Genomic DNA, 23,866 nt, shown 5'->3' with positions numbered 1-23,866 from the left:
AAGGATGGAAAACTTTAATAGGTAATTATATAGTATATATTGTACTTTTTTCAGTAGTTAATGTAAAATTTTGGCTTTTTCAGTACATTTTCAACTTTTTGTGACTCTTGATACAGTACATTTCCCTATATGTTTCCAAATGTTGACCTATTGACTTAAATCCGTTTTTTATGTAGTTCAATTTTTTTTAAGGATTTTATTTATTTATTCATGAGAGGCAGAGACACAGGGAGAAGGAGAAGCAGGCTCCTCTCGAGGAACCCGATGTGGGACTCCATCCCAGAATTTTCTGGGATCACACTCCGAGCCAAAGCTCAACCGCTGAGCCACCCAGGCGTCCCTATGTAGTTCAATTTTTGAAGTATACACAAATACCTTAAGTTCTGCTTTTTCTCTTTGAAAATAATAAAGTATGTGTGGGAATAAACAAGGACATGAAGGACATTTTTAATCTGTTTTACAAAGACTTTTTATCTTGGTTTTAGTGTGCTAGAAAACTATATTGGAGGTTTCATTATATAATAAAAGATGAAATTGTGTTCTTAGAACATTCTTTTTAGGGATGCCTGGGTGGCTCAGCAATTGAGCTTCTTCCTTTGGCTCAGGGCGTGATCCCATGGTCCTGGGATCGAGTTCTGCATCGGGCTCCCTGCATGGAGCCTGCTTCTTCCTCTGTCTCTCTCTCTCTCTGTCTTTCATGAATAAATAAATAAAATCTTTAAGAAAAAAAGAGACCATCCCTTTTACCATAAAGGTAAAACAGAAAAAAATAAGGAATATTGTATGAAATTATATGAATATTTTACTTTGACCTTAGTTGATAAAGCGCTAATTTGTGCTTAGAGTTTAGAATTAATTTTTGTTATAAATATTATAAATATTAAGATTATAAACTTTCTATATTTCTGATTTACATCTTTATAGGTTGAAACTCTGCTTAGTAAAAAAAAAAAGTTTTTTTTGAAATTTGAATTTTCACCATGAGCTGCTATGATGATTTAAGGAATAAAAATATTTAAAAATCCTTTAATTCTTTTTTTTTATAGTTTTATTTTATTTTTTTAAATTTTTATTTATTTATGATAGAGAGAGAGAGAGAGGCAGAGACATAGGCAGAGGGAGAAGCAGGCTCCATGCACTGGGAGCCCGACATGGGATTCGATCCCGGGTCTCCAGGATCGCGCCCTGTGCCAAAGGCAGGCACTAAACCACTGCACCACCCAGGGATTCCAAAAATCCTTTAATTCTTTGTTATGATTAACACCTAAGCTTTTGGCTGCAAGTCAGGAGACCTGGAGTTCTTAGCTCTATCTAATGTCACATAAAAATTGTATATCAGGTGGTGGCACTGTTGCTCATTAGTAAGTGGGAATCCCATTTTGAATTGTTTTAAAGAATGGACTCATTTTGGTCTGTCCATTTGGTCTTGAGATCAGTGACACAATCTGTGAGTTTTCTGCCTAGAAGCTGTTTGTTTTGAGACCAGAGAACACAGCAAAGGTCTGGTAGGTCTTAAAGAAATCACCTGAACCATGTTCTAAGCCAGTAAGCTGTAAGTGTATTATTTAAGAATAAAAAAATCTCTACACATTTTGTTTTTCAGTCTAAAATTCTTATTGCCTTAGGGGTGTCTGGGTGGCTCAGTCGGTTAAGCATCCAACTCTTGATCCAACTCTTGATTTTGGCTCTGGTCATCATCTCAGGGTTGTGAGATTGAGCCCTGCTGGGTGTGGAGCCTGCTTAAGATTCCCTTTCCCTCTTCCCCTCTCCTTCTGCCCTATCACCCCTGCTGCCCACTCTCGTGCACGGGCACGTGCTCACTTGCTCTCTCTCAAAATAAATAAAATTCTTATGCCTTAATACTTTTGCTTTTAGTTCTCTAAAAATTATGTTTAGGGATCCCTGGGTGGCGCAGCGGTTTGGCGCCTGCCTTTGGCCCAGGGCGTGATCCTAGAGACCCGGGATCGAATCCCATGTCGGGCTCCTGGCATGGAGCCTGCTTCTCCCTCGGCCTGTGTCTCTGCCTCTCTCTCTCTCTCTGTGTGACTATCATAAATAAATAAAAACTTATTAAAAAAATTATGTTTAGTAGTAAAGCATTTGTTACAACACTGTTAAATTTATCTAGGTTTATCTAGATTTCCCTATATTTGGTGTGGTTTTCATAGGTACTTTAAAAACTGAAGTCCATTTTATTTTATATTTATTTATTTTTAAAAGATTTTATTTATTTATTCATGAGAGACACAGAGAGAGATTGGCAGAGACACAGGCAGAGGGAGAAGCAGGTTCCATGTAGGGAGCCTGATGTGGGACTCGATCCCGGGTCTCCAGGATCACGCCCTGGGCCAAAGGCGGCGCTAAACCGCTGAGCCACCGGAGTTGCCCCCATTTTATTCTTTAAAGATTTTATTTATTTATTCATGAGAGACACAAGGCAGAACATAGGCAGAACATAGGCTTCTCCTTGGGAAGCCCAGTGTGGGGTGAGACTCGATCCCCAGACCTGGGATCATGCCCTGAGCTGAAGGCAGATGCTCAACTACTGAGCCACCCAGGCATTCCAACTGAAGTCCATTTTTATTTTATTTTATTTTATTTTATTTTATTTTATTTTATTTTATTTTATTTTATTTTATTTTATTTTATTTTATTTTATTTATTTTATTTTATTTTATTTTATTTTATTTATTTTATTTTTATTTATTTTATTTATTTTATTTTATTTATTATTTTATTTTATTATTTTATTTTATTTATTTTATTATTTTTTTATTTTATTATTTTATTTTATCTTATCTTATTTTAATTTTATTTTTTTAAGATTTATTTATTTATATATGATAGAGGCAGAGACACAGGCTGAGGGAGAAGCAGGCTCCATGCCGGGAGCCGATGCGGGACTCGATCCCGGGCCAAAGGCAGGTGCGAAACCACTGAGCCGCCCAGGAATCCCCCTGAAGTCCATTTTAAACTTGAAAATTAAACTCTGGAGTTCTTAGATCTCATTTTTTCTTCTTCTTCTTCTTCTTTTTTTTTTTTTCTTTTCCTTCCTTCGGGTTCCCTTCCCTGCTGTCAGTTTCAATATTGCTTTTTTGATGACAGTATTCATTTAGATAACATAATTTTAAACTTAAGTGGGGCTTATTAAATGAGTTAAGAAGTGTCTTTTATTAGACCTGGAGAGATTTTTTTAAGTTAAAAGTAATATCTAATTTTATTTTAGTTTCTTACACAGTTGGGCTAATACTTTTTGTCTTTCTAGCTAAAAGTATATGTTTAGAAATCTGGTTAGACTTATTAATGCAGACTTCTGTTTACCTAACCTATTGGAAGTCTATTTACCTACCCTATTAACATTGTTTAATAGAAAAATAATGTGAAAGATCATAAAACTAGGGTCCTCTTGGAATAATTTTTAAAAATTATTTCAGTACTATGAAGCTTTTTCATTTTGGCATATTTAGGTGACTCTTTCCATTTTCTTTCCTTGTCTTTGTAAGATATCTTTACTCTTCACTTGCTTGGGAATTAGTGTGATAGAGCAGAAAGCTTTAGAATCTCAGACTATGTTTCTAATCTTGCTCTAGGATTATGACCTTTGACTACTGTATTTCTTTTCTTTTCTACACTTTCTCCTTTTCTCTTTCTCTCTCTTTGCTTGTTCTCTCTGTATCTGTATTTCTATCTCTCTGTCAGCCAGAAATTCTAATTTTCATTGCTACAAAGCTTAGGATATGAATTGGGGGAAGGGGAGACAATTTCTTGTCTGGCTACCAAGATAAGGCAGCCCAGATGTTTAAGGAAAAAATGAAGAGTTCAAGTTGCTCAAATGTTCAAGGAACTAATGAAAAATTGATCTAAAGATTAGCCATATATATGATTAATATAATAAAGATAAATTACATATATAAATTATGTAAAATTGCCTTCCCTTTGTTTTGCTACCCTGCTAAATAGATGTCCTCTGGTACTTGTTAACGATTTCCTGGTTGGTGTCCACATGGATGCTGATATCAGAATAAATGTCTTTACACACTGTTGAAAGAAGTATTTAGCTGCTTATGAAATACATGTTTAGTCTTAATGTAAATACTGGGTTAAATTTTTTTTTAGTTTATTTAAGTAATCTCTACACCCAGTGTAGATGTAGATGTAGGGCTTGAACTCGCAACCCTGAGATCAAGGGTTGCATGCTCTTCTGATTCAGGTGCCCCAGATAGTGGGTTAATTTCTTAAATTTACAAAGCCAAGTGTCTTCATCTGTAAAATGGGGATGAAACTGCCTATCCCATAAGATTGTTATAAGGATCAATTAAACAATATAAGTAAAGATCTTAGAATAGTACCCAATAGTTTTTGCATTGTAAACATAGCAGTTAATCCTATCTTTGGAATCCTATTCTAGTTGTTACATTGATGTAGAAGAGAACCTTTGAGATCTAATCCTTTAATTTTTTCATAGTTTTTTTCTTTTTAAAATTAAAAATTGTATTCATACAAGAAATGTGTGTGAAAATATACAAGTAATGCACAAATATGTATTGTTTGTAAACCATTCTGATGTTACAAATGATAAAGAGTAAAAAAATCCCCCTTCAGGGATCCCTGGGTGGCGCAGCGGTTTGGCGCCTGCCTTTGGCCCAGGGCGCGATCCTGGAGACCCGGGATCGAATCCCACGTCGGGCTCCCGGTGCATGGAGCCTGCTTCTCCCTCTGCCTGTGTGTCTGCCTCTCTCTCTCTCACTGTGTGCCTATCATGAATAAATAAAAATTAAAAAAAAAAAATCCCCCTTCAATCCTTTTGCATTCCTAGCTTAATGCCTTGTATCCAATACCATTCCTGTCTTCAGAGGTAACCATTCTGAACAGTTTGATATGTATCCCACTAGACCTTTCTTTGTTATTTATTTAGACACAGAGATACTATGTCCTCCCTTTAAAAAAAATAAGTGGACCTATTTATATTCATTCAGCAAATATTTATTGATAGTTATATTGTTCTGTGATGTGCCTTTGCTTTGTGAGAATGCATTTGTATTCTGTATTAATGAATTTACCGTAATTTAACAATTCTATTGATGAGAGCTCAGTTCATTTCTAATTTTTCTCTATTACAGGCAGATCTTCAAGGAACATCATTGTATATGTATCTTTGTGTATATTTGCAAGTACTTTTTCAGGATAGGTTTCTAGAAGTGGAATTGGTGAGTCAGAGTATAAACATTTAAAATTTTTGTAGATAAAAATTCTATGCTTTCAGATTCTCTTTCAAAAAGTTTGTCCCAACTTACATTCTTAATATGTGAAAGGGCATTTACCCCCACTCTTGCCAGGTCTGGATATCAGGTCTTTTTTTGCAAAACTAGTAGGCCATAAATTATATCTTATTTTAATAACGCTAGTGACATTGAACATCTTATCATAAATTTATTGGTCTTTTTGTCGTTCTGTGAGCTGTCTGTAGTCTTTGCTCATTGTTCAACCAGAATTTTGGAGGCTATTGATTTGAAGATGCTATTTATATGTTCTCAGTGGTAATCACTTAACCTTTTATGTGTGTTATATTTATTCCTAGTTTGTCTTTTGTCCTTTTTTTTTTAAGATTTATTTATTTACTTGAGAGAGACAGAGAGTGGAAAGGGGTGGAAGGAGAGAGAGACAGAGAGAGAAAGAGAGAGAGAGAGAGAAAATCTCAAGCAGACTTCCTGCTGAGAGCGGAGTCCAATGCCCAGCATCAATCTCATGGCCGGAGACCATGACCTGAGCTGAAACCAAGAGTCAGACACTTAACTCACTATGCCACCAAGGTGCCCTTGTCTTTTGTTTTCTTTAACTTACTTATGGCAACTTCTATTAAAAATGGAAGGTTTATAGTTTACATTTTGCTAAATTTGACAGTTCTCTTTCTTTACATTTTCTGGGTTATGGGACTTAATTGTATAGTCTAAGTCAAAAATACTTTTTTTGTTTTGTTTTGTTTATCTTAGAAATTTTCAGTTCTTCAGCAATTAACTATATTTTTAAAATTCTTGTGGATTTGAATATGGAAAGAACACAACTACTTTAATCTCATAAAGATTGAAATATTTGAATCAAGGGGAGGAGCAAGATGGCGGAAGAGTAGGGTCCCCAAATCACCTGTCTCCACCAAACTACCTAGAAAACCTTCAAATTATCCTGAAAATCTATGAATTCGGCCTGAGATTTAAAGAGAGACCAGTTGGAATGCTACAGTGAGAAGAGTTCGCGCTTCTATCAAGGTAGGAAGACGGGGAAAAAGAAATAAAGAAACAAAGGCCTCCAAGGGGGAGGGGCCCCGTGAGGAGCTGGGCTGAGGCCGGGGCGAGTGTCCCCAGGACAGGAGAGCCCCGTCCCGGAGACGCAGGAGCTGCACCGACCTTCCCGGGCGGAAAGGGGCTCCCGGGGAGGTGGAGCAGGACCCAGGAGGGCGGGGATGCTCTCGGGCTCCCGGGGACACTAACAGCACCTGCGCCCCGGGAGAGTGCGCCGAGCTCCCTAAGGGCTGCAGCGCGCACGGCGGACCCGGCGGGACCCGGAGCAGCTGAAGGGGCTTGGGCGGCGGCTCCGCGGAGGGGGCTGCGCGGCCCCGGGAGCAGCTCGGAGGGGCTCGGGCAGAGGAAGAGGCTCCGTGCGGAGGGGGCTGCGCGGTTCCAGGAGCAGCTCGGAGGGACTTGGGCGGCGGCTCCGCGGAGGGGGCTGCGCGGCCCGGGAGCGCGAATCCACCAGCGCAGGCTCCGGAGCACAGGGCGCTGGGACACAGCCCAGGATCCCGCCTCCCCCGGGACAGGCAGAGGCCGGGAGGGCCCAGGACAGCAAGGACGCTCCTGCCCCAGCTGAGCACATCAGCAGCCCCGCCCCGGAGCCTCCAGGCCCTGCAGACGGAGTTCCTGCCGGAGCTGAATCCAGGTTTCCAGAGCTGCCCCGCCACTGGGGCTGTTCCTCCTGCGGCCTCACGGGGTAAACAACCCCCACCGAGCCCTGCACCAGGCAGGGGCACAGCAGCTCCCCCAACTGCTAACACCTGAAAATCAGCACAACAGGCCCCTCCCCCAGAACACCAGCTAGACTGACAACTTCCAGGAGAAGCCAAGGGACTTAAAGTACACAGAATCAGAAGATACTCCCCGGTGGTTCTTTTTTTGTTTGTTTGTTTTTGTTTTTGTTTTTGTTTTGTTTTGCTTTTTGATTTGTTTCCTTCCCCCACCCCCTTTTTTTCTCCTTTCTTTTTCTTTCTCTTTTTCTTTTTTTTTTTTTTTTTTCATTTTTTTTTCTTTTTCTTCCCTTTTTTTTTCTTTTTTTTTCTCTTTCTCTTTTCTTTCCTTCTTTCTCTCCTCTCTTTTTCTCTTTTTCCCAATACAACTTGCTTTTGGCCACTCTGCACTGAGCAAAATGACTAGAAGGAAAACCTCACCTCAAAAGAAAGAATCAGAAACAGTCCTCTCTCCCACAGAGTTACAAAATCTGGATTACAATTCAATGTCAGAAAGCCAATTCAGAAGCACTATTATACAGCTACTGGTGGCTCTAGAAAAAAGTATAAAGGACTCAAGAGACTTCATGACTGCAGAATTTAGAGCTAATCAGGCAGAAATTAAAAATCAATTGAATGAGATGCAATCCAAACTAGAAGTCCTAACGACGAGGGTTAACGAGGTGGAAGAACGAGTGAGTGACCTAGAAGACAAGTTGATAGCAAAGAGGGAAACTGAGGAAAAAAGAGACAAACAATTAAAAGACCATGAAGATAGATTAAGGGAGATAAACGACAGCCTGAGGAAGAAAAACCTACGTTTAATTGGGGTTCCCGAGGGCGCCGAAAGGGACAGAGGGCCAGAATATGTATTTGAACAAATTCTAGCTGAAAACTTTCCTAATCTGGGAAGGGAAACAGGCATTCAGATCCAGGAAATAGAGAGATCCCCCCCTAAAATCAATAAAAACCGTTCAACACCTCGACATTTAATTGTGAAGCTTGCAAATTCCAAAGATAAGGAGAAGATCCTTAAAGCAGCAAGAGACAAGAAATCCCTGACTTTTATGGGGAGGAGTATTAGGGTAACAGCAGACCTCTCCACAGAGACCTGGCAGGCCAGAAAGGGCTGGCAGGATATATTCAGGGTCCTAAATGAGAAGAACATGCAGCCAAGAATACTTTATCCAGCAAGGCTCTCATTCAAAATGGAAGGAGAGATAAAGAGCTTCCAAGACAGGCAGCAACTAAAAGAATATGTGACCTCCAAACCAGCTCTGCAAGAAATTTTAAGGGGGCCTCTTAAAATTCCCCTTTAAGAAGAAGTTCAGTGGAACAGTCCACAAAAACAAAGACTGAATAGATATCATGATGACACTAAACTCATATCTCTCAATAGTAACTCTGAATGTGAACGGGCTTAATGACCCCATCAAAAGGCGCAGGGTTTCAGACTGGATAAAAAAGCAGGACCCATCTATTTGCTGTCTACAAGAGACTCATTTTAGACAGAAGGACACCTACAGCCTGAAAATAAAAGGTTGGAGAACCATTTACCATTCGAATGGTCCTCAAAAGAAAGCAGGGGTAGCCATCCTTATATCAGATAAACTAAAATTTACCCCAAAGACTGTAGTGAGAGATGAAGAGGGACACTATATCATACTTAAAGGATCTATTCAACAAGAGGACTTAACAATCCTCAATATATATGCTCCGAATGTGGGAGCTGCCAAATATATAAATCAATTATTAAGCAAAGTGAAGAAATACTTAGATAATAATACACTTATACTTGGTGACTTCAATCTAGCTCTTTCTATACTCGATAGGTCTTCTAAGCAAAACATCTCCAAAGAAACGAGAGCTTTAAATGATACACTGGACCAGATGGATTTCACAGATATCTACAGAACTTTACATCCAAACTCAACTGAATACACATTCTTCTCAAGTGCACATGGAACTTTCTCCAGAATAGACCACATATTGGGTCACAAATCGGGTCTGAACCGATACCAAAAGATTGGGATTGTCCCCTGCATATTCTCGGACCATAATGCCTTGAAATTAGAACTAAATCACAACAAGAAGTTTGGAAGGACCTCAAACACATGGAGGTTAAGGACCATCCTGCTAAAAGATAAAAGGGTCAACCAGGAAATTAAGGAAGAATTAAAAAGATTCATGGAGGGATCCCTGGGTGGCACAGCGGTTTAGCGCCTGCCTTTGGCCCAGGGCGTGATACTGGAGACCCCGGATCGAATCCCACGTCGGGCTCCCAGTGCATGGAGCCTGCTTCTCCCTCTGCCTATGTCTCTGCCTCTCTCTCTGTGTGTGTGTGTGTGACTATCATAAATAAATAAAAATTTAAAAAAAAATAAAAAAAAAAAATAAAAAGATTCATGGAAACTAATGAGAATGAAGATACAACTGTTCAAAATCTTTGGGATGCAGCAAAAGCAGTCCTAAGGGGGAAATACATCGCAATACAAGCATCCATTCAAAAACTGGAAAGAACTCAAATACAAAAGCTAACCTTACACATAAAGGAGCTAGAGAAAAAACAGCAAATAGATCCTACACCCAAGAGAAGAAGGGAGTTAATAAAGATTCGAGCAGAACTCAACGAAATCGAGACCAGAAGAACTGTGGAACAGATCAACAGAACCAGGAGTTGGTTCTTTGAAAGAATTAATAAGATAGATAAACCATTAGCCAGCCTTATTAAAAAGAAGAGAGAGAAGACTCAAATTAATAAAATCATGAATGAGAAAGGAGAGATCACTACCAACACCAAGGAAATACAAACGATTTTAAAAACATATTATGAACAGCTATACGCCAATAAATTAGGCAATCTAGAAGAAATGGACGCATTCCTGGAAAGCCACAAACTACCAAAACTGGAACAGGAAGAAATAGAAAACCTGAACAGGCCAATAACCAGGGAGGAAATTGAAGCAGTCATCAAAAACCTCCCAAGACACAAGAGTCCAGGGCCAGATGGCTTCCCAGGAGAATTTTATCAAACGTTTAAAGAAGAAATCATACCTATTCTCCTAAAGCTGTTTGGAAAGATAGAAAGAGATGGAGTACTTCCAAATTCGTTCTATGAAGCTAGCATCACCTTAATTCCAAAGCCAGACAAAGACCCCGCCAAAAAGGAGAATTACAGACCAATATCCCTGATGAACATGGATGCAAAAATTCTCAACAAGATACTGGCCAATAGGATCCAACAGTACATTAAGAAAATTATTCACCAAGACCAAGTAGGATTTATCCCTGGGACACAAGGCTGGTTCAACACCCGTAAAACAATCAATGTGATTCATCATATCAGCAAGAGAAAAACCAAGAACCATATGATCCTCTCATTGGATGCAGAGAAAGCATTTGACAAAATACAGCATCCATTCCTGATTAAAACTCTTCAGAGTGTAGGGATAGAGGGAACATTCCTCGACATCTTAAAAGCCATCTATGAAAAGCCCACAGCAAATATCATTCTCAATGGGGAAGCACTGGGAGCCTTTCCCCTAAGATCAGGAACAAGACAGGGATGTCCACTCTCACCACTGCTATTCAACATAGTACTGGAAGTCCTAGCCTCAGCAATCAGACAACAAAAAGACATTAAAGGCATTCAAATTGGCAAAGAAGAAGTCAAACTCTCTCTCTTCGCCGATGACATGATACTCTACATAGAAAACCCAAAAGTCTCCACCCCAAGATTGCTAGAACTTATACAGCAATTCGGTAGCGTGGCAGGATACAAAATCAATGCCCAGAAGTCAGTGGCATTTCTATACACTAACAATGAGACTGAAGAAAGAGAAATTAAGGAGTCAATCCCATTTACAATTGCACCCAAAAGCATAAGATACCTAGGAATAAACCTCACCAAAGATGTAAAGGATCTATACCCTCAAAACTATAGAACACTTCTGAAAGAAATTGAGGAAGACACAAAGAGATGGAAAAATATTCCATGCTCATGGATTGGCAGAATTAATATTGTGAAAATGTCAATGTTACCCAGGGCAATATACACGTTTAATGCAATCCCTATCAAAATACCATGGACTTTCTTCAGAGAGTTAGAACAAATTATTTTAAGATTTGTGTGGAATCAGAAAAGACCCCGAATAGCCAGGGGAATTTTAAAAAAGAAAACCATATCTGGGGGCATCACAATGCCAGATTTCAGGTTGTACTACAAAGCTGTGGTCATCAAGACAGTGTGGTACTGGCACAAAAACAGACACATAGATCAGTGGAACAGAATAGAGAATCCAGAAGTGGACCCTGAACTTTATGGGCAACTAATATTCGATAAAGGAGGAAAGACTATCCATTGGAAGAAAGACAGTCTCTTCAATAAATGGTGCTGGGAAAATTGGACATCCACATGCAGAAGAATGAAACTAGACCACTCTCTTGCACCATACACAAAGATAAACTCAAAATGGATGAAAGATCTAAATGTGAGACAAGATTCCATCAAAATCCTAGAGAAGAACACAGGCAACACCCTTTTTGAACTCGGCCATAGTAACTTCTTGCAAGATACATCCACAAAGGCAAAAGAAACAAAAGCAAAAATGAACTATTGGGACTTCATCAAGATAAGAAGCTTTTGCACAGCAAAGGATACAGTCAACAAAACTCAAAGACAACCTACAGAATGGGAGAAGATATTTGCAAATGACATATCAGATAAAGGGCTAGTTTCCAAGATCTATAAAGAACTTATTAAACTCAACACCAAAGAAACAAACAATCCAATCATGAAATGGGCAAAAGACATGAACAGAAATCTCACAGAGGAAGACATAGACATGGCCAACATGCATATGAGAAAATGCTCTGCATCACTTGCCATCAGGGAAATACAAATCAAAACTACAATGAGATACCACCTCACACCAGTGAGAATGGGGAAAATTAACAAGGCAGGAAACAACAAATGTTGGAGAGGATGCGGAGAAAAGGGAACCCTCTTACACTGTTGGTGGGAATGTGAACTGGTGCAGCCACTCTGGAAAACTGTGTGGAGGTTCCTCAAACAGTTAAAAATATACCTGCCCTACGACCCAGCAATTGCACTGTTGGGGATTTACCCCAAAGATACAAATGCAATGAAACGCCGGGACACCTGCACCCCGATGTTTCTAGCAGCAATGGCCACTATAGCCAAACTGTGGAAGGAGCCTCGGTGTCCAACGAAAGATGAATGGATAAAGAAGATGTGGTTTATGTATACAATGGAATATTACTCAGCTATTAGAATTGACAAATACCCACCATTTGCTTCAACGTGGATGGAACTGGAGGGTATTATGCTGAGTGAAGTAAGCCAGTCGGAGAAGGACAAACATTATATGTTCTCATTCATTTGGGGAATATAAATAATAGTGAAAGGGAAAAGAAGGGAAGGGAGAAGAAATGTGTGGGAAATATCAGAAAGGGAGACAGAACGTAAAGACTGCTAACTCTGGGAAACGAACTAGGGGTGGTAGAAGGGGAGGAGGGCGGGGGGTGGGAGTGAATGGGTGACGGGCACTGGGTATTATTCTGTATGTTAGTAAATTGAACACCAATAAAAAAAAAAAAAAAAAAAAAAAAAAAAGAAATATTTGAATCAGATCTGAGAAGAGGTCTTGTGTTATAAAAAAAATTACAAATCATTCTCAAATTTGTTCTTTATATTCATTATATTACTAATTCCTTCCAGTTACTTGCAATTAGAATTCTGAAGTAATTTGTAATGGGAAATTCATTACTTATGTTTCATATTATTATTTAAAATTTTTTTGAATAGGTGATATTTGTATATGGTACAAAAGTCAAAAGGTACAAAAGGGTATGTAGTGGAATGTCTTCCTCCTGTTCCTCTTCTTTAATTATCCAGTTTTCCTTTGATACAATCATCTTTATCAATTTTTTTGTCTTTTATCCCCCAGAGATATTTTATGCATATATACAACATATAGTTTATGGTAATTGAATTCTTTTCTTTTTATAGCTATATTAAGCTGTACCTGCTTTAGAGATAATTTGGTCTTTAGGCCAAAATTATTCACAGTTCCAGAAGGTAAATTAGAATAATTGATGAATAGAGAACAGCTGTCAACAGTAAGAAGGGCTACAGGCTACATTCGTGTTATAAACTTTAGCTGAGGGATCCCTGGGTGGCGCAGCGGTTTGGCGCCTGCCTTTGGCCCAGGGCGCGATCCTGGAGACCCGGGATCGAGTCCCACGTCGGGCTCCCGGTGCATGGAGCCTGCTTCTCCCTCTGCCTGTGTCTCAGCCTCTCTCCTCTCTCTGTGTGACTATCATAAATAAATAAAAATTAAAAAAAAAATTAAAAAAAAAAAAACTTTAGCTGATAAGATAAAAAAAACTTTAGCTGATAAGATAAAAAAAAAACTTTAGCTGATAAGACATTACAGAGTTTTGCAGGTAGAAGGACTTTTGTTTGCATATATGATTTAAAACAAATCTATTTTCTCTTACTTACCTGGCCTTATAGATTAGAGACTTTAATTATCCCACACTTTATATTTCCCACTAAGAAATTTTGTTTTTGTTTTTCCCACTAAGAAAAATTATGTAGAATTCTTGTTATTGAAATATGACTTAAAGCAAGTCATAAAACTTGAAATAGTAGAAATTACCGAAATTAACCCTCTTGTTTTATATATGAAGAAATTGAGACCCATGGAGATTAAGTGACTTGCAACATCACATTTATAATTCCAAAGGCCAGACATTTATAGTTAACTGACCTGGTGGTAACATAAATTTTTAGAATGCTATTTTAAAAAGATAGCAAATTTATTTCTCTATTAAAAAGAATTTATTTATTTATTTATTTATTTAATTTTTATTTATTTATTTATTTGAGAGAGCACGGATGGCTGGAAGGAACAGAGGGAGAGGGAGAAGCAGACTCCCTGCTGAGCAGGGAGCCCCACTGGGGCTCAATCCTAGGACCCCGAGATCATGACCTGAGCCAAAGGCAGGCATTCTACTGACTGAGCCACCCAGGTGCCCCTATTTTTCCATTTTCTAAAAAAATTTTTATTTATTTATGATAGTCACAGAGAGAGAGAGAGAGAGAGAGAGGCAGAGACACAGGCAGAGGGAGAAGCAGGCTCCATGCACTGGGAGCCCAATGTGGGATTCGATCCCGGGTCTTCAGGATCGCGCCCTGGGCCAAAGGCAGGCGCCAAACCGCAGCGCCGCCTAGGGATCCCTCCATTTTTTTTTTTTAAAGGAAAAGGTGCAGTAGTCTTATGTTGCAGTTTGGTATTACATAACAAGGCTTCATAATACTTCAGTTCTTTATCTGCATTTTTGCCTGTAAACAGGAATGGTAAGACAGTGTTATTCATTGTTAGGCAATCTGTAGTACTTGGAAGATTAAAGAGAGTGGTTTTTATGGTATGGGATGGAGTTGGAGATTAATAGAGTCATTCTTAAGCATTCTTTTCTTGACTATAAAATTTATAAGGGCTGTACCTTGATTCCCTTAATTTTATACTTGTGAATCATTCTTAGCTTTGTGCATTTTTCTTCCTTCCTTATCTGTATTATAAGTGAGTAAAGGAACACTTTGAATGTTCCTTACTGCAAAGGAACATTTAAAACATAGTTATTTATATTTGATTAGAAAGCTACCACTGATATTTTTTCATGAAACTCTTTCCATATCTATGTATAGAAATATACATAGAAGTTAATATATTTCTGTTGACATTCTGCCTTTTTTTCTTGTTAACATTTTACCTTTAATCTTAGATTTTTAAAAAAAATTTTTATTTATTTGGCAGAGAGAGACCACAAGTAGGCAGAGTGGCAGGGAGAGGGAGAAGCAGGCTACCCGCTGAGCAGAGAGCCAGATGTGGGGCTCTATCCCAGGGTCCTGGGACCATTACCCGAGCCAAAGGCAGATGACTAACCAACTGAGCCACCCAGGTGCCCCATAATCTTAGATTTCTGAAAATAATTTTATTTCTTGCCCCTTAATATATTCTTCTAATGTTGTTTGAGATTAAGCTCAGTATGAGGATAGAGACCTCATCTGGAATTTAGTTTCTGTTGATATTATATTTTAAGTACTGAAATACTAACTATTTTCCAACTGGTATCCAGAAGTACTTATTATGGAGGAAAACTTATTTCCTTATTTTACCAAGTCCAGAGTTAGATATTAGTAAAAACTTACTTCTTAAAGGAAAATCCATAGAAATGTTTTTGTGAAATTTATAGGTAAATTTGTCATTTATTATGGAAATACTGACACCTTCTAAAATTTTTTTTCATTTTGTTTTCTGTTTTCAGTGGAAAACACTTTATTCTTGGCCCTACAGAAATTCTGCCTGGTGAGTAATTGTTCGCATTTACCATGGGCTGGTGTGTTTACCTAAGCTATTGTCAGAGCTGACTTTGGCTAAATAGATTAAAGGGCCAGAGGTCTATCCTTTTATTTCTTTTTTTAAGATTTCATTTATTTCTTTTTTTTAAGATTTCATTTATTTATTTAAGAGAGAGAGTATACACACAAGCAGGGACAGGGGTAGAGGGAAAGGGAAAAGCAGTTTCTCACTCAGCAGGGAAGAAACAGGCCTAGATCTCAGGACCCTGGGATCATGATCTGAGCCAAAGGCAGATGTTTAACCAACTAAGCCACCCAGGAGCCCCCACTCCTTTCTTAAAGATTTACTTATTTATTTCAGAGAGTGGGAGTGGAAGCAGGAGAAGGGGCAGAGGGAGAGAATATCCAAGCAGGCTCCCACTGAGCATGGAGCCCAACTCGGGGCTGGATTCCCATGATCCATGAGATGAGGACCTGAGCCAAAACCGAGAGTTGACAATCTGCTGAGCCATCTAGGCTCGCCTCTCTCCTTTTGAGTGGCTTTTAGAATAGTAGGAAAGAAAATCATCTACTCTGTACATTTTTAGACATTTCTTCATTAATTCTTGCATCTTAAGTTAATTCAACTAACATTTATTGAACATTTAACATACTGTGCATCTCGTTTTAAAAGATAATTTTAGTCGTTTCTAAACTAGTTAATTCTTTTATATCTCCCATGAGGATGGGGGATGAAGCATTTATTACTGAATTCTACTTCTGAATTAGAGAAAAATGCTAGCTTTGTAGGGATTAACTGTTCAAGGGAATTTAAAATGTTTATGAATTATGTTTTTATATGTTATGTTATCTTTAAAACTTCTATTCATAATGTTCTTAATTTCTAAATTATATAGGTAGGATTTTGGGTACCTCTATAAATGTTTCAGTAATACAGGGTGGTTAAAAAAGAATAAGATACAGTCATTAAACATATATCTATGTTTGTTGTGTTTTGCTTTTTAAAGAATTTATTTATTTGAGAGAACACAAGAGGGGAAAAGGAGAGGGAGAAGCAGACTCCCTGCTGAGCGGGGAGCCTGATGTGGGTCTCGATCCCAGGACCCTAAGCTGAAGGCAGATGTTTAACTGACAGCCACCCAGGTGCCCCTTTATCTATGTTTTATATTATATCCAACAACAGTGAATCTTATAAAAAGTAAAATTCTAGGTTGGGTGGTTAAAATACTATACTTTTCTCCTAGGAATTTCAGAGTATAGATTTAACGCTTGTCTTTTTAAAAACCCTGACCAATTTAGGTTAATTAGAATACATTTCCTGTAGCTATTCAAACCTTAAATGTAAAGTCAGTGTAGAATATGTATTTGTAAGAATGTATTTCTTTTCTTAGGCTTTATTAATCAGAAATGATGTCAGCATTAAACTTGTAGTTATGATTTAAAGTGGGCCTGTTGCCATAGATTTATAGTAACTCAAGAGTTACTCCATATTAAGACTGAATATTGAATAAATGGAGGCAAAATATTCAGTATCATTGGGTATATTGAACAACACTAGAAAATTGCATCTCACTTCTGCACTAGGTTGTATGGTTAGTACATAGTTATGTAAGTGAAGTGCCCTTTAAGAACTTAAGAGATGGAGGGGGCAATTATTTTTCTGATAACTAAATTAGTAAAAGCCATTCTTATGTTAGTAAGAATTATATGAAGGTTTGGAAAATGCTAAAATCACTAATCATTGTGCTTTAGTTGTAATATCAGGGAAGCAGGTCTGAAATGTAATTAGAATTTACTGAGTAGAGGGGCACCTGGGCGGCTCAGTCAGTTGAGTGTCTGCCTTCCACTCAGGCCATGATTCCAGGGTCCTGGGACGGAGCCCCACGTCTGGTTCCATGCTCAGCAGGCTGTTTCTCACTCTGCTGCTCCCCCCTGCTTGTGCCCTCTTGCTCTGTCAAATAAATAAATAAATAAAATCTTCAAAAAAATTTACTGAGTAGAAATATCTTTCATGGTGTATCTTCTTCTGAACAAAGTCTATGAACAGGAGGACAGTTACCTCAGCAGAGAGCAAAGAGAAACTCAAAGCACGGGGAACTGGGGCAGCTGCTCTGCTGAGAGAGATTGGTGATTTGTTTGTTTCTTGAGGCAAGCACGTCCATATTGTTGGGGTGGATGTAGGAGATTAGCTTAGTCTAATGTCATTAAATATTTGAATCATGTAATTATCTCCCCATGTTTTCTGTCCCTTATTTACCCTACCACCTTCTCTACCTAAGAAAGAAAATGTCTTCATTTGATAGTATTCTAGTATGCTAGATATTTGCACTTATCATTATGAAGAAGTTAATTGACAAAATAATAAATTGGAAAAAAATTAATGTTTGCATACATATATGTATTTGTTTCTGTGACCTTGGTTAAAGTTGATACTGTGAGAAAGATGTACTTGCAGTCTGTTTGATCTGATAACGCATCTGCAGCTAATCTCCTTAGCATGGTAGTCTAGTCTTTTGTATTGCTCTGAGCCTTATCATTTGAAAATTGCAACAACGTAGGCCATTTAACTTGTGTGGCCTCATCTGTGAAATGACCTTCAGAATTACTCCTAGTTCTAAGTCTTTATGAGTTTATAACCTATGTGATCAGTTGTATCACTGCACACTTAAAGATAAAAGAAGAGCTTGTAGAGAGTTGAAATATCTTTGTTTCACATTTAGGTTGATAGTACCAATATGACTTAATGTTGCACTTTTTTTTAATTTTAACTTTTTTTAACGTTGCACTTTTTAACTAGCCTTGCTTTGTTTGGCTCCAAAGTACAAGGTATAAAGGGATAAAGGTATAAAAGGTATAAAAGGTATAAAGGTATAAAAAACATTTTACATGTTGCTGGTAGACTATAAGCTTCTTAAGGACAAAGCCAGTTTTTCCTAAGTATAGAACTGTGCCTGTCAAAGAAAAAAAGCAGTTAAGTGCATACTGAATGAGTGTATACTTAAGGAAAGGTAGTTAGAACAAAGCTAAACATGGTTTGGTTATTAGTGACTTTTTAAAATATTCTTTATTATGGCAAAATTTAAAAATATGTAAGAATAGGCAGAATAATATTGTCTCAGTCCATTTGGATTGCTGTAACATAATACTAGACTGGCTTATAAATAGCAGAAATTTATTGCTCACAGCTTTGGAAGCTGGAAATCTACAATCAGAGTGTTATCATGGTCAGGTTCTGATGAGAATTCTCTTTCTGGTTGCAGACTGCTGTCTTCTCATTGCATCCCTACAAGGTGGAAGGGTTGAGTTAGTTTTCTGGGGCCTCTTGAAAGACACTAACCCCACCAAGTCAGATCTAATCAGATCTAATCACTTCCCAAAGTCTTCACATCCTGATACCATCAGTTTGGAGATTAGGATTTCAATAGATTAATTTTGAGAGGACACAAATGTTCAGACCATAGCAAATATGTGAACTTCCATTTACCCATTACCTACTTCAATAGCCATGATTCTTGTTTCCTGTTTACCTCTTCCCAGTCTCCTCTTGTATTATTATGAAGCAAATCACAGACTTTATATCATTTAATCTGTATTATTCATTGTGTATCTCTCAAAGATAAAGACTTAAAAAAATTAACTAATTTTTAACTTAAAAAATTAACAAATAACCTTTATTATATCTTAAAGAATGACTGGTTTTGATAAATACTAAATTAATTTCACTTCAAAATACCTGTACTATTTCCAAGAAATCTCTTATGTGTAGTTCCAGACAGTTAATAACACTTAGAAATAAAACAGTAAGACTAATTTTTGTTTTTGTTTGGTTTAATATTTAGGCTATCAACATGACGGCGGAAGAAACAGTGAATGTAAAAGAGGTTGAAATCATTAAGCTAATTTTAGACTTCTTGAATTCAAAGAAGCTTCACATTAGTATGTTGGCCCTTGAGAAGGAAAGTGGAGTCATAAATGGCCTATTTTCAGATGATATGCTTTTTCTAAGGTATGATTTCATTAGTATTATGAGGTTTGTAGCTCTTTCAAAGAAGTATTACGTATTAATAAGGTAATATGTGTACTATGGGTAGGTACTTATAGTCATGAAAAGGCTATATAATTTTTAAAAATAATGTTTTTGTAATGGAACATTAACAAAATAATGTTTTATATAGAATGTTTTCAGTAGTAAGATCCAGGGGTCCATTAAAAAAATGGGAGTTACAATTCCATTATGGTTGTGGCATCATCACAAAAAATACTTGATTTCAAGAAACCAGAGACTCCAGAAAGATAAAGAAAATATTTCTGCAATACTGTTTTTTTGCCATAGAAGTGAATATAAACATATTCATTATACAAAATATATAAAAATAAGAAAAATCACCCACCACTTAGACACACTACATACTGATAATTTTCTGTGCATATTTTTAAAAAACCCAGCAATTCTGTTTCATTTATTTTTTTTTTCTTTTTTCTTTTTTTTTCTGTTTCATTTATAATTTAGTGTCCTTATTTTATTTTATTTATTTATTTATTTATTTATTTATTTATTTATTTATTTTAGTGTCCTTCTTTATCCATTAACATCATAAGGATTCTGTGTTATTACAAATTTATATTGTAAAAATTTTTAATTTAATTTTCTAAAGATTCCTCTATTTTTAGACAAGTTATTTCCAATTTATCTTAAATAAATGCTCTACTGAGTATGTTTTGTACATGTGACTTTTTCTGTATCTTGGATTATTTCCTTAGAACAAGATTCTTGGAATTGTAGAGCAAAAGGGAATTAACATATTTGCCAAAATGAGAGGCTAAATATATTCTAACTTGAATTGGATGGAAAAAGAAAAACGCAGATTTCCAGACAGAAAATTTATTCTCTGCTTATGTGATATTGAATATCTTTGGCAAAGAGTACAGATTCTTGGACATATGGCATTTTGTGTCATGAAAAGCCTTAAAAAATGAAGCATTCCTAAGTCATGAAAAAGGAACTTTAAAAAAACCCTTCAATATATTAAAGAGAATTTATTTAAATTCCTTGAACTTCCCTGTATTTGATGTTGTGAATGTCATTTAGCTCTGTGGAGCTTAGTTAATAATTGTCAGGAACCTATCATTCTTTTGGCCCTGTCTTTCAAGCATTGCTACTCCTGGAATTTAGCAGTGACTCTAAAATAATCCCCCCTCCAAGAACCTATTGAGTTTCTAGATGAAGTTTTACTGATATGAGGTGAAATGCAAAGAATTTTGGAATGGGGGGGCACCTGGGTAGCTCAGTGGTTGAGTGTCGGCCTTTGGCTCAGGTCATGATCCCTGGGTCCTGGGGTCAAGTCCCACATCGGGCTGTCTGTGGGGAGCCTGCTTCTCCCTCTGCCTGTGGCTCTCTGTCTCTCTCTCTGTGTCTCACATGAATGAATGAATAAAATCTTAAAAAAAATTTTTTTTTGAATAGCAAGTTACTTTTTTTTTATTTTTTAAAAGATTTTGTTTATTCATGAGAGACAGAGAGAGAGAGAGAGAGAGGCAGAGACATGTGCAGAGGGAAAGGGAGAAGCAGGCTCTCTCTAGGGAGCCCGATGTGGGACTTGATCCCAGAACTCTGGGATCATGAACTGAGCCAAAGGCAGATGCTCAACCACTGAGCCACCCAGGTACCCCAGAACAAGTACATTTTTAAACTAAACGTATTTATCTTAAAGGACTAGCCTTTGAAATTATGTCTTCCTACTTTTTAAATATTAAAATACCTCTTTATAAAATTATTATATATAGCATGATTGCTTTTTATTAATATTCCTTATTTGCAGACTCAAAAGTTGACAATCTGATATAGATCTTCCTGCCCATCCCTTTTAAAATTTTACTGTTCTAAAAATCCTAAAGTAGGGAAATTGCTATTATAAAAGGGCAGCAATAAGAATGTTTTATAGCTTTTGGAAGTCCCTATAGACCACCAAAGTAGGATGAAATCTGATCTTATTCCTTGCTGTTTTTATTTTTTATTTTTTTTCCTTGCTGTTTTTATTTTCAGAGTATAAGTTTGAGTGTAAAATGCCTCGAAGATGTAGAAATCAAAATTTAGAGCAGGATTTCTCAGCCTCAGCATTTAGTAACATTTTGGGCTGGATAATTCTTTGTTTTGTGGAGGTGTGTGGGTTGTCCTGTCATTTGTAGCATGTTTAGCAGCATCTCTGACCTATACCAAGTTAATGCCAGTAGCACCCCTAATTGTGACAACCCAAAATGTCTCCAAACATTACCAGATATCTTGCGGGCAAATTGACCCAATTAAGAACCACTGATTTGGTGAGTCTGGAACATACCCACACACTGGCCCCTAAAAAATATGAAAGAGCTTTAAAACTGTAAGATAAATAGGAAAATAAACTTTTAGACTTAGCCCAGTGTTTTTATATAGGTGAAAACACAGGTGTATTAGAATGAGAAGTGGTTGCAGAGCACAAATTCTTCTCATATAGGACATGTAGTTACAAATGTTATGAAAAATTTATTTAATTATGTTTGAGGAACCAAATACAATGTTAACCTCATTACAGATTTCATACTGAAGTTTTTGTTTCATTTTGTTTTTTTCAGACTGAAGTTTAACGCTATCATATTTATTCTGCTTTTAATTAGTATAACCCAAATTTGATAACATGCATGGGTTTTTTTTCTTTATATAGGCAGCTAATCCTTGATGGTCAGTGGGATGAAGTTCTTCAGTTCATTCAGCCTCTAGAATGTATGGAAAAATTTGACAAAAAAAGGTAAGATTTCTTCTGGAGTTTTTAATGTCTTATCATTGGTAGAAGCTTAGCAGAACAAAACAATAAACAAAAATGTAAAAATAAGGCTGTGTTTTTAAACTTTCCTACTTAGCTTTCCTAGAAAATAGTATACTCAATCCAATTGAGTTGGAGTACTTCTAGAGGACAAGTTGCATGTACTTCAGTTGGTTGAAAATCTGATACATAAACCTACCTGTTTTGGTAGTGTCTATACAAAAAGCCACAAGGGCCGTATCTGAAACAGTTGTTACCTCATAATAGTATGAAGTTTTTTTGTTTTTTTGTTTTTTAAGATTTTTATTTATTCATGAGAGATACAGAGAGGCAGAGACACAGGCAGAAGGAGAAGCAGGCTCCATGTAGGGAACCCGATGTGAGACTTGATCCGGGAACTCCGGGATCACTCCCTGAGCCAAAGGCAGACGCTCAACTGCTGAGCCACCCAGGTATCCCTAGTATAAAGATTTTAAAGATGTCATTCCAGGGCAGCCCTGGTGGCGCAGCGGTTTAGCGCCGCCTGCAGCCCAGGGCGTGATCCTGGAGACCCGGGATCGAGTCCCACATCAGGCTCTCTGTGTGGTGCCTGCTTCTCCCTCTGCCTGTGTCTCTGCCTCACTCTCTCTCTCTCTCTCTGTCTCTATGAATAAATAAGATAAAATCTTTAAAAAAAAAAAGATGTCATTCCAAAAAAAAAAAAATGTCATTCCATTGTCTCCTGGCTTCCATTATTTCTGATGAATACTTAGCTGTGTTTGTTTGACAGCTGATGTATGACATACCTGATTATCTTGTATGTTTCCTTTTCCTTTTTCTTTTTTTCTTGACTGCCTTCAAGATTTTTCTTTTTTTCTTTTTTTAAATATTTTATTTATTTATTTATTCATGAGTGACACAGAGAGAGGCAGACAGAGGCAGAGAGAGAAGCAGGCTCCATGCAGGGAACCTGATGCGGGCGGGACTCGATCGATCCCTGGACTCTAGGATCATGCCCTGGGCCGAAGCAGGGCCACCCAGGGATCCCCTATTCCTTTTTCTAAATTGAGATATATTTAACATACAAATAACATTATATCGGCTTTAGTTGTACAATATAGTAATTGCATATTTGTATATATTGTGAAATCATTACAGTAAGTCTAGTTAACATTCATCCCTATACATAGTTACAAAAATTTTTCTTTCTTGTGAGCAAGATTTCTAAGATCTCTCTTAGCAACTTTAATATGTGCAATACAGGGACACCTGGGTGGCTTAGCGATTGAGCATCTGCCTTTGGCTTAGGGTGTGATCTTAGGGTCTGGGATCGAGTCCTGCATCAGACTCCCTGCGAGGAGCCTACTTCTCTCTCTGCCTATGATTCTGTCTCTCTGTGTCACTCATGAATAAATAAATAAAATCTTTTTAAAAATATGCAATACAATATTATTAATTATAGTCACCAGGCTGTATGTTACATCCCTGTGACTTACTTTATAATTGGAAGTTTGTACCTTTGGCTCCACTTTACCTGTTCTGCCCACCCTTCCCACTCCTGACTCTGGCAACAAGATTTTATCATTGGCTTTGAGCAGTTTGATTATGATGTACTTACATGTAGTTTCTGTTATTTTTCCTGCTTAGGGTTTGCTGAACTTTTTGAATCTTTAAGTTTATATTTTTCATCAAATTTGGCCATTACTTCTT

The 23,866-nt window shown here is 37.4% G+C and overlaps 1 protein-coding gene across 15 annotated transcripts in view; it reads left to right on the top strand.

Moving 5' to 3' along the window:
• The window catches only part of LOC140638096 (transcription initiation factor TFIID subunit 13), a 92,345-nt gene that overhangs the window by 24,961 nt on the left and 43,518 nt on the right, over positions 1 to 23,866 (top strand). For 5 of the 15 annotated variants that reach the window (XM_072834816.1, XM_072834815.1, XM_072834822.1 and 2 more), the window contains 4 exons: positions 5,121 to 5,207; positions 15,347 to 15,387; positions 19,220 to 19,386; positions 22,079 to 22,162. In XM_072834816.1, the coding sequence (XP_072690917.1) occupies positions 19,229 to 19,386; positions 22,079 to 22,162 (242 nt within the window). In that variant the 5' untranslated portion in view covers positions 5,121 to 5,207; positions 15,347 to 15,387; positions 19,220 to 19,228. Of the gene's footprint in view, positions 1 to 5,120; positions 5,208 to 5,628; positions 5,811 to 5,990; positions 6,264 to 13,025; positions 13,095 to 14,899; positions 14,981 to 15,346; positions 15,388 to 19,219; positions 19,387 to 22,078; positions 22,163 to 23,866 lie in introns of those variants that run through there. The other 10 variants (XM_072834810.1, XM_072834809.1, XM_072834808.1 and 7 more) reach the window with 5 other exon arrangements.

Source organism: Canis lupus, chromosome 8 (genome assembly GCF_048164855.1).
Source record: "Canis lupus baileyi chromosome 8, mCanLup2.hap1, whole genome shotgun sequence".
Classification (NCBI taxonomy): Eukaryota; Metazoa; Chordata; class Mammalia; order Carnivora; family Canidae; genus Canis; species Canis lupus.
The sequence above is the reverse complement of the archived record's forward strand: the minus strand, read 5'-3'. Positions and strand labels throughout refer to the sequence as shown.